At 45.0% G+C, this 18,806-nt stretch overlaps 1 protein-coding gene across 2 annotated transcripts in view; it reads left to right on the forward strand.

The window, feature by feature from the left end:
* The window catches only part of KCNH8 (potassium voltage-gated channel subfamily H member 8), a 204,710-nt gene that overhangs the window by 152,547 nt on the left and 33,357 nt on the right, over positions 1 to 18,806 (forward strand). For both annotated transcript variants that reach the window (XM_077303611.1, XM_077303612.1), the window contains exon 11: positions 10,025 to 10,239. In XM_077303611.1, coding sequence (XP_077159726.1) covers positions 10,025 to 10,239 — 215 coding nt within the window. The remainder of the gene's footprint in view (positions 1 to 10,024; positions 10,240 to 18,806) is intronic.

The following is an 18,806-nucleotide window of genomic DNA, read 5'->3' on the forward strand; positions in this document are numbered from 1 at the left end:
AGGCCTATTGCACAGCGTTATTCTGCAGATGAAACTGGATGCTGTTGCAGAGTTTCTTTTGTTTCCTGTTTCATCTGCACAACCACCCTGTGCAGTAGGCCTCAAGTCTTTAAATTCAACAACAACCTGTGTGGGAGGCCTTAAATGTTTCTTCTCTACCACAACCCTGTCCAAAGTAGCCCTTTCTGCCTGGGGAACTGATCTTTATACTCTGCAGGTGAGCTTTAATTCCAGGAGCTCTCCAGGCCCCACCTGTAGGTTGGCTAACCCTGGGTTGGAAATATTCCTGGAGGTTTGGAGGTGGGACTTCTAAATCATACAATGCCTCAGAGTCAAGCCTGGTGGGCCCTGATATGGTCATTTCCCTGTGAGGGAATCCAGATGCATAGGGCCTGCTCTCCCGGCTGGGATGGAACAGGCCTCAGGACATCCATGGTCCCTTGGGTTAAGCAGCTGGATGGCTGAGGGGTCAGGCTCCTTCCAGTGTTGGACCAACCCTCTTGGGGGAGGCATTCAGTCACTATAAATGCCTTCCCAAGCTGCAAGTGACCTCTGAAGGCATGCAAAGGGCTCACAGTCTCTTTTAAACACCTTCTCCAAGTGGCAAGTTCACCTTGAAGGCTTCTAAAGGGACGACAATCCCTTTAAATGCCCTTTGACTATGATGTGGATAGCTGAAAAAATACTCAAATCTATATCCAGCTGAAAGAATCGTTGTAAATACGAATATTTTCCTGATATTTTCTCAGCTGTAACACAGCTGAATGCACACTCCTAATTCAGTCAGTGCAGTAGGAGAGGGAGTTTTTTTTCCAATACCATGCAGTTTAATAATTAAAATCAAGCTTCCAACTCAGTATGCAGCTGTTAACCTTGTCTTTTTCCTCCTTTCCAGTTTGCTTCCCATTACTTGGTAATAGCCTGCAGTGGTTGGAAGAGTTAAATGTCCTCAATCTTCCGCCTCTGCCCATAGCTGCAATCCAAATGTGGCTCTGAATAACTGCCATTTCTATTTAATTGGCCCTAGGAAGATCTGACCACAGATATTCCAGTGTTAGATTTAGTTAGGCCCTGTGGAGAAACAATCCTTTCAAGGCCCCTTTTCTGTCAACGCGGAGCTCAAAAGTTCTGCAGTCATCCCAAATCACCACCAGGCAATGCCCTTCTATCCCTCCCTTACTCTTCTGTAATCATACTCTCTCAATATTTCCACCATCATCACTATCCTACAGTAAGAGCCTCTCTGGCTTGAAGATTGTGACTCTAACACACTCTTTTGAACACTCAGGGTTGGAAGGATCAGTCCACCTCCTCTTCTTGTTTTTTCTTTGGTAAACTAAGTTGGGCATTATTTGGATACAGAGATTAGACTTCAAGTATTCCAATTATAAAGGTTTAGTATTTATGCTGCAGAAGTGAGCAAATATTAAAAAGGGGAAGAACTGAACAAACACAGCCTTTCTAACCCTGTTCTAGGCTTTCCTCTAATGTACCTTACAATGAGGAGAGGTACTTTATCCTTGGAGGTACTGGAGGTCAGAAAGGTTCAAGAACAGTGGGGCCCTTACTTGAACTACCTAAGAAAAATCAAATTGGGATATTTTATGGAGAGGGTTTATAGCATATTATATTAAAAGGTAAAGGTATCCCCTGTGCAAGCACCGAGTCATGTCTGACCCTTGGGGTGATGCCCTCTAGCGTTTTCATGGCAGACTCAATACGGGGTGGTTTGCCAGTGCCTTCCCCAGTCATTACCGTTTACCCCCCAGCAAGCTGGGTACTCATTTTACTGACCTCGGAAGGATGGAAGGCTGAGTCGACCTTGAGCCAGCTGCTAGGATCGAACTCCCAACCTCATGGGCAAAGCTTTCAGACAGCTGCCTTACCACTCTGCGCCACAAGAGGCTCATAGCATATTATATTATATACTCTATAACTGTAAGTTCTTTTAGTTCTATCAAGTTGGATCTGCAAAAGAAAAAAGAAAAGAAAGGTTCCATTTCCTCTGTTTTCAAATTTGGGGCTTCTCTCATTGTCACGCAAATTTGTCAAGATGGAGTCCCCTAAGTAAAGAATTCTTCTTAGCTTGAGAAAAAATGTCTTAAATCCACTTCTCTTTCTTCATCATGGTCAGGGAACATATGATCTTCCCTACCTCCTACCTCATTGGGTGTCATCCTTCCCTTCCTGAAGAAAGAATAGAGAAAATATTTAGATTTGCACTCTCAGTTACAAAGTGGGACAACCTAGCAAACTTCGTTGCTCTCCCCAAGCCAGAGCCATTTTCATTTCTACGGCATCAATTTTCTGTGCCTCTGAGATGGCTCATTCCCCTACAGTTTCTCCATTATTTGCTGATAGTCTGTGGGAAAGCATCTTGGGACTTACTTTCCTCTCCCACGGAACTCAGGAGAGCTCCTTGTGATGTCATTTCAGTAGGTCTCCATGTTCAAGCTGTAGGTGGCCTTCCCCTCTGACTCCTAGTGTATTGTGACATCCCCCCTCCATGGGAACTCAGGTGAGCTCTTTGTGATGTCATTTCAGTAGGTTTCTAGTTTTTAGCTGGTGGTAGGCTTCCCCTTTGACTCCTAGTGTATTGTGACATCCCCCCTCCATGGGAACTCAGGTGAGCTCTTTGTGATGTCATTTCAGTAGGTTTCTAGTTTTTAGCTGGTGGTAGGCTTCCCCTGTGACTCCTAGAGTGTTTTAATTTCCCCACAGCCAGTAACGTACACCCCTTCCTCTCTAAGGGAACTTCGGTGAGCACTTTGTGATGTCATTTTAATAGGTCTCCAGTTCTTAAATGGTGGTGGGCTTGCCCTCTGACCCCTAGTATGTTCTGATTTCCCCTAAGACAGTAACTAACATCCCCTCCTCTCCCAGGGAACTCAGGTGAGCTCTTTGTGAAGTCATTTCAGTAGGTTCCTGGTTATAGCTGTAGGTGGCCTTCTCCTCTGACTCCTAGAGTGGTGTGATATACCCCCAGCCAGTAACTGACATCCCCTCATCTCCATGGAAACTCAGGTGAGCTCTTTGTGATGTCATTTCAGTAGGTCTCCAGGTTCAAGCTGTAGGTGGCCTTTCCCTCTGACTCCTAGTGTGTTGTTCTATCCCCCAGCCAGTAACTGACATCCCCTCCTCTCCCAGGGAACTCAGGTGAGCTCTTTGTGATGTCATTTCAGTAGGTTTCTAATTTTTAGCTGGTGGTAGGCTTCCCCTTTGACTCCTAGAGTGTTTTAATTTCCCCACAGCCAATAACGTACACCCCCTCCTCTCTAAGGGAACTTGGGTGAGCTCTTTGCGATGTCATTTTAATAGGTCTCCAGTTCTTAAATGGTGGTGGGCTTGCCCTCTGACCCCTAGTATGTTCTGATTTCCCCTAAGACAGTAACTAACATCCCCTCCTCTCCCAGGGATCACAGGTGAGCTCTTTGTGAAGTCATTTCAGTAGGCTCCTGGTTATAGCTGTAGGTGGCCTTCCCCTCTGTCTCCTAGTGTGTTGTTCTATCCCCCAGCCAGTAACTGACATCCCCTCCTCTCCCAGGAAACTCAGGTGAGCTCTTTGTGATGTCATTTCAGTAGGTCTCCAGTGTCTACCTAGAGAAGTGATTCCCCTCTGACTGTTGTGATATCCCCCACTCAGTAACTGATATCCCCTCATCTCCCATTCCATGGAATCTAAGGAGACTTCTTTGTGATGTTATTTTAATAGGTCTCTAGTTTTTAGCTTGTGGTAGGCTTACCCTCTGACTACTAGTATGTTTTCATTTCCCCCAAGAAAATAACTGACATCCCCACCTCTTCCAGCGAACTCAGCTAAGCTCTTTGTGATGTCATTTTAATAGGTCTCCAGTTTCTTGCTGGAGCTAGGCTTTTCCTCTTACTCCTAGTGTGTTGTGATATCCCGCCCGCCAGTACCAAGGGAACTGAGGGAACTCTTTGTGATTTCATTTGAGCAGTTCTCCAGTTTCTAGTTGGAGTTGGGCTCACCCTCTAATTCCTGGTGTGTAGTGATATCCCCCCAGCCCATAACTGAGTGCCTTTCCTCTCCTGGGAAATTGAGGTGAGCTCTTTGTGATGTCATTTCTGTATCTCTCCAGTGTCTAGCTGGAGTTGGGCTTTCCCTCTGACTCCTAGTGTGTTGTGATATCCCCTTTAGCCAGTAATAGACATCCACTCCTCTCACTGGGAACTCAGGTGAGCTCTTTGTGATGTCATTTTAGTAGGTATCCAGTTTCTAGCTCATGGTGTGCTTCCCCTCTCACTCCTAGTGTGTTGTGATATCCTCCAACCAGTAACTGACTTCCCCTCCTCTCCAAGGGATCTCAGTTGACCTCTTTGTGATGTCTTTTCAGAAGTTCTCCAGTTTCTAGCTGGAGGTGAGCTTCCCCTCTGACTCATAGTGGCTTGTGATATCCTCCAACCAGTAACTGACATCCCCTCCTCTCCAAGTGATCTCAGTTGACCTCTTTGTGATGTCATTTCTGTAGGTCTCTAGTTTCTAGCTGGAGGTGATCTTCACCTCTTACTCATAGTGGTTTGTGATATCTCCTCATCCAATAACTGACATCCCCTCATCTCCAGGGGAACTGAGGTAAGCTCTTTGACCGTTTACGCACTGGAGGTTTCATGCTGGGCTGCAGGCTGGAGTTTTAATCATGGCAGGTTGCCCTACCTCTTCCTGTACTCACACAGGGGAGCATTTGGCCCAGTGCACCTCATCCAACCCTGGTTTGTGCTCCTGCATGGGAGCTGAAGCAGTAAATTTCCCAGTGCATAAATGGTCTTTGTGATGTCATTTCAGTATGTCTCCAGATTCTACCTGGAGGTGGGCTTCCCCTCTGACTCATATTTTTTGTGATATCCCCCCAGACAATAACTGACATTCTCCCCTCCATGGGAACTCAGGTGAGGTCTTTGAGATGTCATTTCAGTAGGTTTCTAGTTTTTAGTTGGTAGTAGGCTTCCCTCTGACTCCTAGTGTGTTGTGATATTCCCTCCAGCCAGGAACTGAAATCCCGTCCTCTCCAGGGCTACTCAGATGAGCTATTTGTGATGTAATTTTAGTAGGTCTCCTGTTTCTAGATGGTGGTGGGCTTCCCTGTAACTCCTGGTGTGTTGTGATTTCCCCCAGTCAGTAACTGACTACTTTTCCTCTGGGAAGGAACTCAGATGAGCTCTTTGTGATGTCATTTTAATAGGTCTCCAGTTCTTACATGGTGGTGGGCTTGCCCTCTGACCCCTAGTATGTTCTGATTTCCCCTAAGACAGTAACTAACATCCCCTCCTCTCCCAGGGATCTCAGGTGAGCTCTTTGTGAAGTCATTTCAGTAGGCTCCTGGTTATAGCTGTAGGTGGCCTTCCCCTCTGACTCCTAGTGTGTTGTTCTATCCCCCAGCCAGTAACTGACATCCCCTCCTCTCCCAGGGATCTCAGGTGAGCTCTTTGTGATGTCATTTCAATAGGCTCCTGGTTCTAGCTGTAGGTGGCCTTCCCCTCTGACTCCTAGTGTGTAGTGATATACCCCAAGCCAGTAACTGACATCCTCTCCTCTCCATGGGAACTCAGGGGAGCTCTTTGTGATGTCATTTTAATGTATCTCCAGTTTCTAGTTGGAGGTGGTCTTCCCCTCTGACTACTAGTGTGTAGTGATATACCCCCAGCCAGTAACTGACATCCTCTCCTCTCCATGGGAACTCAGGGGAGCTCTTTGTGATGTCATTTTAATGTATCTCCAGTTTCTACCTGTAGGTGGCCTTCCCCTCTGACTCCTAGTGTGTAGTGATATACCCCCAGCCAGTAACTGACATCCCCTCCTCTACCTGGGAACTCAGGTGAGCTTTTGCTGATGTCGTTTTAGTAGGTTTCCAGTGTCTAGCTGGAGGTATGCTTCCCCTCTGACCCCTACTGTGTTGTGATATTCCCCCCATCCATGGGAACTCAGGTGAGCTCTTTGTGATGTCATTTCAGTAGGTTTCTAGTTTTTAGCTGGTAGTAGGCTTCCCCTCTGACTCCTAGATGTAAACTGCATGGAGCTTTTATTCCAATCCCAGGTCGATTCAGTCCCTGCCATCTACACAGAATGCAATTTCCATTTTGATTTGGGCCGATTTAAATTTTCCTTCTGCAGCAAGAAGGATTGATCCGGAGTGACCCTACCTTTATTGTACGATATCTTGGAGTGCTTTTAATGCTCAATATATTTTAAAATCGCATTGTTTTGAATCTGGGCTCTCCTCCGTGTTAGTAAACCCATGATTGGCCACAGGTGGTCATGTGACAAACTTGCCTTAAAGGAGAAGCCCCTAATTTCTCTCAACTTCTGTCTTGGATTTTTTTTTCTCCCTTCTTGGATCCTCTCCCCCCTCCCTTCAAGAAAGGAAAGGATTTTTTCCTCCCTCCTCTGACTTCTTGGATCCTCTCCCCCCCTTCAAGAAAACAGAGTCTCCATTTGCCTCCCCCCCTCTTTCCTGTTTCAATGAGGAGGAGGGAGGAGGAAGACTCGAGTCCAAATCGATCTGAATTCAACAGGATTGACAATGGAATAAACAAAATATTGACAATGGAATAAACAATGGAATAAACAAAATAAGTGCAGACTCTGCCCTAGTGTGTTTTAATTTCCCCACTGCCAATAACTGACATCCCCTCTCCAAGGGAACTTGCGTGAGCTCTTTGTGATGTCATTTTAAGAGGTCTCCAGTTCTTCGATGGTGGTGGGCTTGCCCTCTGACCCCTAGTATGTTCTGATTTCCCCTAAGGCAGTAACTAACACCCCGTCCTCTCCCAGGGAACTCAGGTGAGCTCTTTGTGATGTCATTTCAGTAGGCTCCGGGTTCTAGCTGTAGGTGGCCTTCCCCTCTGACTCCTCGTGTGGTGTGATATACCCCCAGCCAGTAACTGACATCCCCTCCTCTCCATGGGAAATCAGGTGAGCTCTTTGTGATGTAATTTCAGTAGGTCTCCAGTGTCTAACTAGAGGAGTGATTCCCCTCTGACTGAGTGTGTTGTGATATCCCCCCAGCCAGTAACTGACATCCTCTTCTCTCCATGGGAACTCAGGTGAGGTCTTTGTGATGTCATTACAATAGGTCTCCACTTTCTAGCTCGAAGTGGGCTTCCCCTCTAACTCCTAGTGTGTTGTGATATCCCCCAGCTAGTAACTGACATCCTTTCCTCTCCAAGGGAACTCAGGTGAGCGCTTTGTGATGTCATTTTTATAGGTCCCCAGTTTTTTAGTTGCTGGTGGGATTTCCCAGTATGTTTTGATTTCCCCCCAGACAGTAACTCACATTCCCTCCTCTCCCTGGGAACTCATTTAAGCTCTTTGTGATGTCATTTTAGTATATCTCCAGTGTCTTAACTGGAAGTGGGCTTCCACTCTGACTCCAAATTTGTTGTGATATCCCCCCAGCCAGGAACTGACTTCCTTTCCTCTCCATGGGAACTCAGATGTGCTATTTGTATTGCCATCTTAGTAGGACCATTTTCTAGCTGGAGGTAAGCTTCCCCTTTGACTCCTAGTGTGTTGTGATATCCCCCCACTCAGTAACTGACATCCCCTCATCTCCCTTTCCATGGGATCCCAGGAGACTTCTTTGTGATGTTATTTTAATAGGTCTCTAGTTTTTAGCTTGTGGTAGGCTTACAGTCTGACTACTAGTATGTTTTCATTTCCCCCAAGAAAATAACTGACATCCCCACCTCTTCCAGCGAACTCAGCTAAGCTCTTTGTGATGTCATTTCAATAGGTCTCCAGTTTCTTGCTGGAGCTGGGCTTTTCCTCTTACTCCTAGTGTGTTGTGATATCCCGCCCGCCAGTACCTGACATCCCCTCCTCTCCAAGGGAACTGAGGTGAGCTCTTTGTGATTTCATTTGAGCAGTTCTCCAGTTTCTAGTTGGAGTTGGGCTCACCCTCTAATTCCTGGTGTGTAGTGATATCCCCCCCAGCTAGTAACTGACATCCACTCTTCTCCATGGGAACTCAGATGAGCTCTTTGTGATGTCATTTCAGTAGGTTTCTAGTTTTTAGCTGGTGATGGGCTTCCACTCTGACTCCTAGTATGTTTTAATTTCCCCCAGCCAGTAACTGTCATCACCTCCTCTCCTGAGCAACTCAATTGAGCTGATTGCAATGTCATTTTAGTAGATCTCTAGTGTCTATATGGAGTTGGGCTTCCCCTCTGACTTCTAGTGTGTTGCGATATCTCCCCAGCCCGTAACTGAGTGCCTTTCCTCTCCCGGGAAATTGAGGTGAGCTCTTTGTGATGCCATTTCTGTACCTCTCCAGTGTCTAGCTGGAGTTGGGCTACCCCTCTGACTCCTAGTGTGTTCTGATATCCCCCCAGCCAGTAACTGACATCCCCTCCTTCCCATGGGAACCCAGGTATGCTCTTTGTAATGTAATTTTAGTAGGTCTCCAGTGTCTAGCTGAAGTTGTGCTTCCCCTCTGACTCCTAGTGTATGTGATACCCTCCAGCCAGGAACTGATATCCTGTCCTCTCCAGGGCATCTCAGGTGAAATCTTTATGATATCATTTTAGTAGGTCTCCAGTTTCTCGCTGACTCCTAGTGTGTTGTGATATCCCCTCAGACAGTAACTGACATCCCCTCCTCTCCCTGGGAACTCAGGTGAGATCTTTGTGATGTCATTTTAGTATGTCTCGAGTTTCTAGCTCGAGGTGGGTTTCCCCTCTGACACCTAGTATGTTGTGATATCCCCCAGCCAGTAACTGACATCACCTCCTCTCCAAGGGATCTCAGGTGACCTCTTTGTGATATCATTTCAGTAGGTCTCCAGTTTCTAGCTGGAGGTGAGCTTCGCCTCTGACTCATAGTGGGTTGTGATATCTCCTCATCCAATAACTGATATCCCCTCATCTCCAGGGGAACTGAGGTGAGCTCTTTGTGATGTCATTTCAGTAGGTCTCCAGTTTCTAGCTAAAGGTGGGCTTCCCCTCTAAATCCTGCTGTGTTGTGATATCCCCCCAACCAGTAACTGACTTCCTTTTCTCTGCCTGGGAACTCAGGTGAGCTCTTTGTAATTTCATTTCAGTAGGTCTCCTGTTTTTAGCTGGAGGTGAACTACTACCTCCATCCTCCTGGTGCTTCCAGGCCCCTAGGAAGCCTGCTTTACTTCAACCTGGGCCAGAGCTTTCTCCATTCTGGCCCCCACCTAGTAGAATGATCTCCAGTAGTCATCAGGGTCCTGATAGAACCTAAATAGTTTCACAGGGCCTGCAAAAGGGAGTTCATCCACCAGGCATTTAGTTGAGGTAGACCCAAACCATTGCTTCCAATTGGCTCCCAAGCCCCCCCCCCCACCTCCTATTACGTCTGCCACTAATCTGCCGAACCTACTAGGTCCCAGTAAGAGTTGAGCTGAGGCTCTTTTGCAGCTCCATCTCTCTGTAATTTTATTGTTGTGATTATGTTAAGGTTTTTGTTGTTATAATGTTATTACTGTTATCACCTGTTGATACCATATGTTATCTGTATTTTTCTCCTGTTTCCTGTAAACCACCCTGAGCCTTCAGGGAGGGTGATACGTAAATAAAATAATAAAAAAATAAATAAATAAAATAAAATAATAAAATAATAAAATAAAAATAAAAATAAAAATAAAACAAAATAAAATAAAATAAAATAAAAATAATAAAATAAAATAAAATAAAATAAAATAAAATAAAATAAAATAAAATAAAATAAAATAAAATAAAATAAAATAAAATAAAATAAAATAAAATAAAAGGCAGGCATCATTACTGAAATTCTTATGTGAAATTCTGGGGTATAGCGCATTTCTTCACAAGCCCATAAGGGCCAGTCCCTATATAGTAAAATATTGTTCTCTTGGAGTCCTAGAATCAGTCATTTTAACTAACCAACATAAGCAGGGTATATTTTAAAAACAACAATACCAAAAACCTTAGTCTTTTGGTTCCTGTGCTTTCTGAATCTGTTCTGCGTTTCTATGCAACGTGTATGAATGACGACGACTCTGTGTTTTGTATTTTCTTTTAGGGAAGGGAGATTTAATTGGAGCAAACCTCTCCATTAAGGACCAAGTTATTAAAACTAACGCAGATGTGAAAGCCCTAACCTACTGTGACCTCCAATGCATTATTCTCAAAGGACTCTTTGAAGTGCTAGACCTTTACCCAGAATATGCGCACAAATTTGTTGAAGAAATTCAGCGGGATCTCACATATAACCTTCGAGAAGGCCATGAAAGTGATGTAAGTGATTTTAATATGGCTGGAGCATGTTTAGCCTCACAAATTGATCTTGCACATTAGCAATACTTTCCAGTATCAAAGTAATTATACATTTATACTGTCCGGTTGGCAGTGAATGACTCTTTTGTTTAACTTGATCATTCATCCCGTACTCAGATGAATTTTCATCATGACTTGTAGACACAATATGAGCCAATGTTTCTGTTCATAAGAAATAATTTTGTGTAAATACTTCTTTTTAATAGGTTTTGTTTTGTCCTTATTCACTTCTATTTTACAACTCTTTTCAGTCTCATTAAACATTAATCTAAAAGAGTAGTAATGAATATATTTTCTGCATTCTGATTCACCGGCTTGATATTCAGTTCCTATTTCAATTCATTTTGGCAAATTTCATGCAAAAGGGAACTGCATTTGAAATACACACTTTTTAGAATGTTTTCTGGGGCAAAGAGTTGTTTGAATTTACAAAACATTGCTAATTGCACCACTCCTATAGGGAACTCCATTGCTGAAACATTAGCAGGGGTTCTTCAGGTAAACTGAACTCTTGAAAACCAAGACAAGTTGTCTTTTGAGAGGCCTTCATTCTGGAGAATGAGGGTGTTGTTTTTCAAATAAAGATTGCTGATGTACATATATTATAGAGAAGTCACTAAGAGAAGTTCAGAAGTTTCTTTCACACTATATAAGTACTTTATTTTCCATGTAGTTTAATTAAACTTTACTTCTGAAATCTTATGACTTTCTTCTTAGCAACAGTAGCATACTACCTACTCTAATACATTAGGTCATACATTACTCTTTGCAGAAGCCTTCCAATGCAAATTCTGTCATCTTTCCATATACCATACAGGGAGTAAAGTTGGCTATGAAAAGAAACCGTTTACGCACTGGAAGTTTCATGCCGGGCTGCAGGCTGGAGTTTTAGTCGTGGCAGGTTGCCCCCCACCTCTTCCTGCACCCACACAAGGGAGCATTTGGCCCGGTGCACCTCATCTGCCCCTGATTTGTGCTCCTGCATGGGAGCTGAAGCAGTGAAGTTCCCAGTGCATAAACCATCTTAAAGTGATAGTTTTGTTGAGGGCAACTCAAGGAAAGTGTGGTTGTGGCCATTGTTTCTGTGCGGTTCCATTGCTTTGCACTCATAACTTCAGAATAGCAAGATCACATGTGAAGCGATGATAACATGGATCCTTCCAGTGTCAGAGTTGCCATACTCATCTACATGGAAGGGTATTGTTTATGGTTTCCAACCAGTAACAGTGGGACTGGGTATGGCATCAGGCAATAGTGTGACATTACTTCTGAGCAAACACAGAAGTGAAACACATTTGTCTAGGAACTGCTGGTAAAAATCAGAGGTTCAGACAATTCCTGGAGCAGGTATGTTGCTTCCACAGCAGCAGTACTGATTCAGAGGGGAGACCTGGAACTGGAGCAGCTGGTGAACACAGTTTGAAATGGGAACTAGAGTGCCTCCAGCCATGGGCTGCACTGAAAGGAATGTCCAAATTAACAGACTTGTAAACAAGCCGAGAAGTCAAAAAACAGTAAAAAACCAGAGCTGTGAGTGTTCAAAAGCAAGCTGAGAAGTCAGAGCTGTGTAATCAAGCTGCCAGTCAGCTAGTTTCCAAGTTCAAGGTCAGGATTCCGATCCAGGATCTTCAGAAGATTCAAGGCATGCAGGTAGAGTCAGACTTTCACAGGTTGACACATGTTGCTTCCATATCACATTCTTCCTGGGTGTACCTGCAATCCAGTTTGCAGTTTGCTGGGTGATTGCTTCTGCAATCATTCAGAGCCTGTGTCTTGAAAACAACACTGACTTTGCAGGTGAGCATATCTCTGCCTTTCCTGTAGTGCAGGAAGAAGGAGAGTCAGAGCTGTTAGGGTCTCTCCAATGCCTTGCTGCTTGTTTCTGGCTGGGCTGGAAGCTGATTAATTTCAGGTGCCTGCACTGCATCTACAGACACCTCCAGTTCTACTTCCAAGGAGCTCTCAGTACTGACAGGAGGGGCCATGACACTGATATTACTACCAGGTTTTTCCTGAAAGTGATGTTGTGTCATCTCCTGATATTGAATTGAATTTCCTCCTTCCCTCTGGTCACCAGAGAATCAATGGGAAACAGCAGCCATCCTCTAGTCCCCTGAGAACCTGGTAATCTTGATGACTTTCCATTTTCAGAAACACTGGAAATTCCCATGAAAGAGCAAAAACCCTGTCACTCCTGTAACATAAGAACTGGTCCTCAGTAATCATAGACCATTAAAGTCCAGGGTCTAATCTGTTATCTGTGGCCATGGGCTACTCAGTAGCTTTAGTAATGAATGTTGTAAACAAGCTGTATAAATCCAATACATTGTTTTCAGAATAGGTTTTCAAGAGTACTGAAACCCAATGGGATTATTATCGGCTTGCCCCATTGTTTACTTTTATGGCTTTAATGACACAATGTTCTCGTACTGGTGTTTCTTGTTGATATTATTTGCTGTTTCATATGTGATGTTTATTTGTTTATTTTTACAGTTTTAGCTGCCATAAGTATTTTGTAATCTTTGTAATGTCTTTTATAGCATTTTGTGTTTTAACCTCAATCCTGTGCTGAAGGTTGGAAAATAAATGCAGTTAATAAATTCTTAGGATCTAGTTAGAAGATATGCAGAAGATCTATGATTAGTGTTTATCAGTGCTGGGGGAGAAAGTTATCTACTAACCCCTCATGGCATTTTTCCAATTTAAATATGTCTCAAAGCTACTGTTTATCTTTTTGAGTAAAAATTGCAAGATATCAATATGCTACCAATATATTTGTTCCCCACCTTGGGTCAAATCAAAATTTCAGAGGGAGATTAAATCTAGGAAAATGTAAATTTCCTCAGTGCCCCAGCTCCATTTTTTAAAATATTAATTAAACCCAAAGGAGATCCTGCTTGAGTTATTGTGTTTTTATGGCTCTGATAGTAAAGTTATCTATCTGTGCTAGCTTTTAATTTGCTTCTCTGTCAGACTGAAGTTTTCTTGTAGACATGTCCAGCTGAGAATGCAATTGCAAAAACTAGCCGATTAAATTTGGACCTGAGCACTACTTCACATGGTAAAGTTTAACAGGTACCTATTAAGGACCTGTATTCTGCATCTGTCTGTACATACAATTTGAAAAATATATGCACATGTCTCAAGCACAGCAGTTTTAGAGTTGTAATATACATTCCTGAAAACCAGAATGTGTGAAGCAATCATGAACTGTCGTACTTTAATTTTATTTGGTGAGACCAGTAGAAATGTGTATATTGAAAGAAATTTGCAGGTTTATTAGAAGTTTGATGGAGGTAAAGGTAGTGCAGATTGATCCTCAACAAAATTGTGATCTCAACTGTTAATGTAAAAATTGATTACCGCAGAAAACTACTTGTAGAAGCCTACAAATTTGATTATATATCAATTCTCTGCCCATCCCATGATCCTATTGGCTCATTTTTTGTGGTCCATCTTCATGAGATTAGATTGCATATTTGTTTTATTGTGATATTCTTACAGTGTCTGTTTCTCATTAACAAACGGTCTTTTTCAAAAAGTTTTTCTTGTCCATTAAGAAACAGGAATAGACTCAACAACCCTCTTTGCCTGAAATAATTATACAGGATTATACAGCTTTCTTTAACTGAAGTGAACAAGTTGCTGAGCTCAGTAAAGGCAGCCGCCTGTCCTCTTGACCCTTGTCTCTCCTGGTTACACAAGTTGGGCTACAGGAGGATAAGTGGTCCACTCTGGGAGATTATCAACCCCATGCTAAAGAAACCATCGCTAGAGCCCCATGACTCAGCCAGTTACTGCCCCGTCTTATGTTTAGATTTTCTGGGTAAGGTAATTGAAAAGGCTGCAGTGGATCAGCTTCTATAGCATCCTTAAAGGACATTTCAGTGCTTGACCCATTTCAGTATGGATTCTGACCTGGCCATGGTGTGAAGACAGTGTTGGTCGCCCTGACAGATGATCTCTGGCACCAGCTGGATAGGGGCAGTTCAGCACTTCTCATTCTGCTCAATCTGTCAGCTGTGTTTGACATTGTTGACCATGAGTTGCTGGCCCTCCACTCCACCACAGCAGGTATTTGGGGGACTGCTGGTCTCCTTTCTTCAGCACCAGAAACAGAGGGTAGTAGTGGAGGAGGAATGATCATGGTCTTACCAACTCCCTATCAGTGTTCCACAGAGCACAATACTCCCCCCCATGTTATTTAACATCTTTATGTGCCCTCTGACCTGGCTGGGTTGCCATCAGTATGCTGATGACACCCAGCTCTATCTCTGATGACACCCAGCCACCCTGATCTCCCCCCAGAGTCATTTGCCAGTTATTTGGGAGCAGTGACAGTCTGGCTCAAACACAGTCAGCTGAAACTCAATCCTTCCGGTGGCTGGGTAGGAAGGGGCCAGAGGAGGAAGCATGCTTGCCCTGCCTGGATGGTGTGCAATTCAAGATCTAACACATAGCTAGGAATTTAGACATGATACTGGAGACCCCCTTGTCTATGGAGGCCCAGGTCATGAAAGTTGCCCAGCTGACATTTTTCCATCTATGTCAAGTGGCTATTAGCACCCTTTCTAGCCCCAAAACACCTGGCCACGGTGATCCATGTGAGGGTCATCTCCAGGCCACATTTCTGTAACTTGCTCTACATAAGTCTTCCCTTGTCCTTGACCCAGAAACTACAGCTGGTTCAAAATTCAGCTGCCAGGGTTCTTACCAGAAGACCATGGAAGGTCCACATTCAGCCTGTGCTGAGGCAGCTGCATTGATTGCATTTCTGAATTCTGGATCAAGTCCAAGGTTCTGGTTTTGACCTTCAAGGCTATCCGTGGTCTGGACCCAACATATCTGAGGGACCATCTTACTCTCTATGCCCCTTGCAGAGTTTTTTGCTCTGTGGGCACAAACAGGTTGGTGCTCTCAAGATAAAATACACAATATAATAACAGATTCAACAATGGCAACATAATTCTTCCACACCCCCCCCCCCCCGGTTTCCACTCTCTATAATGTCCTGGCCAGCCAGCCCATAACTGAGGTTGGTGGCTGATATCCATGAAATAGCCACCCCCTGAAAGGGGGGATGAGTGGGGAGGGACCAAGGATCTTCTGGTCCTAGCCTTGACCAAAAGTATGGTAGAAGAGCTTCATCTTACATGCCCTGTGGAAGGGCCCTCAGCTCATCTGGGAGTTTATGCCACCAGGACAGGGCCAGAGCTGAAAAGCCCTGGCCCTGTCAGATGACTATCTAGCCTCTGCTTAAAAATTCAAAAGAAAGAAAACCCACCACCTCTTGAGGAAGCCTGTTCCACTGAGGAACCACTCTGTCAGGAGCTTCTTCCAGATGTTTAGCTGAAAATTCTTTTGGATTCATTTCAACCCATTGGTTCTGATCTGACCCTCTGGGACAATAGAAAACAACTCTGCTCCATCTTCTATATGACAGCCCTTCAAGTATTTGAAGATGGTTATCATATCACCTCTTAGTCGTCTTCTCTCCAGGCTAAATAGAAAAGCTTCCTCAACCTTTCCTCATAAGACTTGTTCTCCAACCTCTCAACATCTTCGTAGCCCTCCTCTGGACATGCTCCAGGTTCTCTAGATCTTTCTACAATTGTGGTGCCCAAAACTGAACACAGTACTCCAAGTAAGGTCCTACCAGAGCAGAGTAAAGTGGTAACATCACCTCACGTAATCTGGACACTCTATTTCTTCTAGTATAGCCCAAAATCCCATTTGCTTTTTTAGCTACTGAGTCACAGAGTTGACTCATATTCAATCTCTGGTCTACTAAGACCCCCAGGTCCTTTTCACGTGTACTAGTGCCAAGACAAATCTCACCCATCTTATAGTGATGCATATGATTTTTCCTACCTAAATGAAGAACTTTACATTTATCACTATTGAAATTCATTTTATTCATTTTAGCCCAATTTCCTAGCCTACCAATATTATTTTACATTCTGATTCTGTGTTTTGGTGTATTTGCTACCCCTCCCTGTTTAGTGTCATCTGCAAATTTAATTATTTATTTATTTTATTTATTTATCTTTAAACCGCTCGTGGCGCCACGGGCGCCACGGACTAAATAATTCGGTAAGGCCTGCCGAGGCGGGATGTGTCCGTGATGAGGAAGGGTCCGGATTGGACCCTTCCTCACAACAGACAATCGGAGGGACCAATCGGCAGGCGCAAAGTGCCTGCCGATTGGTCCCTCCGATTCCCAGCTCCAGGAACTGTGAGCCGCGCACAGCGCGGCTCACAGTTCCTCCCAGCCTGACGCGGCGAGAGGCGCAAAGCGCCTCTCACCACGTCAGGCCACCGACCCAGGGAGCCTCCGGCAGTCGCGCGAAGCGCGGCTGCCGGGGGTTCCCTGCCTGGCGTGCTGACGCCATGAGAGGCGCGAAGTGCCTCACGCCGCGTCAGGCCGCCGCCCGAGGGAGCCCCCGGCAGTCGCACGAAGCGCGGCTGCCGGGGGTTCCCTGCCTGGCGGGCTGGTGCGGCGAGAGGCGCAAAGCACCTCTCGTTGCGTCAGCCCGCCGCCAACGATTGAAGCTCGCCGCCGCAGACCAGCCCGCCGCCGACGACGACCAGCCCGCCGCCGCCACCGACCAGCCCGCCGATTCCCAGCTCCAGGAACCCAGCTCTAGAAACTGCGAGCCGCGTGCAGCTCGCAGTTCCTCCCGGCCTGACACGGCGAGAGGCCACACGGCGAGAGGCGTCAGGCCACCAACCCAGGGAGCTTCGCGCGACTGCCGGGGGTTCCCTGCCTGGCGGGCTGGTGCGGCGAGAGGCGCAAAGCGCCTCTCGCCGCGTCAGCCCGCAGCCAACGATTGAAGCTCGGCGCCGCAGACCAGCCCGCCGCCGACCAGCCCACCGCTGCTGCCGCCGACCAGCCCGCCGAGGACTCAGGTCAGGACCTAGCGCCCGCTGCATTCCCCTGCAGCGGACTTGATTACTAGTTTATCATAATTCTATACCACCCTCCCCGGAGGCTCAGGGCGGTTTACATTATAACAGAGAACCATACATAAAACAGTCTGTAGAACTGTTATCCCCTCGAATCTTTCATCCAAATCATTTATGAATATGTTGAACAACACAGGGCCCAGGACAGATCCCTGAGGCACTCTACTTGTCAGTCCTCTCCAAGAGGATGACAAACCATTAACAAGCACCACTGGAATGAAGTCCTCAATCCACCTCACAGTAATAGGATCTGTACCACATTTTACCAACTTTTCAATAAGAATATCATGTGGAACCTTATCAGAAGTCTTACTCAAATCAAGGTAAACTATGTCCACAGGATTCCCCTGATCAAGCAAGGTAGTGATTTTCTAAAAAAAAAAAAAAAAGATACAGCTAGTCTTGTTCTTTCTCCACCCCTGGCCAATCCAGCCTAGGGCTTATCTGCACTGTGTTTTTAAAACTTGTTGGGCTTGGTTTTTTGAAAGCCTTCTACACCTGACCCTGATCTCCACTCTTCTCCACTCTGGTCCTGGTCAAGTTTTTTTCCCCATCTGCGTTGCTGAAGATTGACTCTGCAGTCACACTGCTTATTCGCCAGAATATCCAAGAGTGGATTTTCTTGACTTCATCAAGGAAATGCAGGCCGACAGAACTCTCTTTCAGGTGCAGATGCATTGCACCTTCCCCCTTCAGCCACACTTCCAACACAGACATTGTGCAGAGAGGTCTCTGCTGATTGGTTGGCTCCTGGCAGCAGCAGACCCTTTCATTTCCAGTGCTGCCTAAAATCTGTCTGAGCTTTCATGCTATTAAGATGTTCCCCGTAATTTACAAATCCTCTTTAAACAATGAGAGAAGCACTCATGCAAGAAGGGGTTAAATATCAACCTACCTTCAGCTGCCTTGATTCATGGGGTTGCTCTCTTTCCAAGCTTGGCAATTTGTTTCTTAAAATGAGGAGACATTGCCTGTCTTCCTTTAAAAAAAAAAGTGAGAGAAAACACCAGAAAATCTGCCATAGAGGCTTTGAATACAGTGGCACATAAGAAAAGACTTTTGAAAAGTGTTTCCCTCCCCGCTTCCTTACAATCATTTTTTAAAGAAAGTGTTTCCCATGCAGAAGTTTTTTATTTATTTATTTTGCTTTTGAACAGCTCATATTTTTAAAATGCACATGGGGAGAGAAGAAGATCTGCAGCCAACCTTGAACTCATAAAGTTATGGTTTCAAGGCAAGTGCTCTACTAACTGAGCTACCTTAATTGTGTTAATGTTCACTGCCTGTGGACCCTATTCACAATGGTCCTGACTTTTTGAGAGCATTTCTCCCCTTCTCCCTCTCCCCCTCTGAAATTTGTGCAGCAGATTAGGAGGAGGGATGGCAGCTGAAGGCAACCACAGGTTCGTCTTTAATTCCTTCTGATATGAGTGCTTATTGCATTACTTAAGGGGGGCAGGAAAAGCAGGAAAATACTTCTACAGCACAAAAGTCTAGACACAATGGAATCAGAGCTGAAATGGAGGACAGGAAGTTAAAGGGGCTGCTCCTGCCATACAAAA

Source organism: Paroedura picta, chromosome 11, assembly GCF_049243985.1.
Source record: "Paroedura picta isolate Pp20150507F chromosome 11, Ppicta_v3.0, whole genome shotgun sequence".
Classification (NCBI taxonomy): domain Eukaryota; kingdom Metazoa; phylum Chordata; class Lepidosauria; order Squamata; family Gekkonidae; genus Paroedura; species Paroedura picta.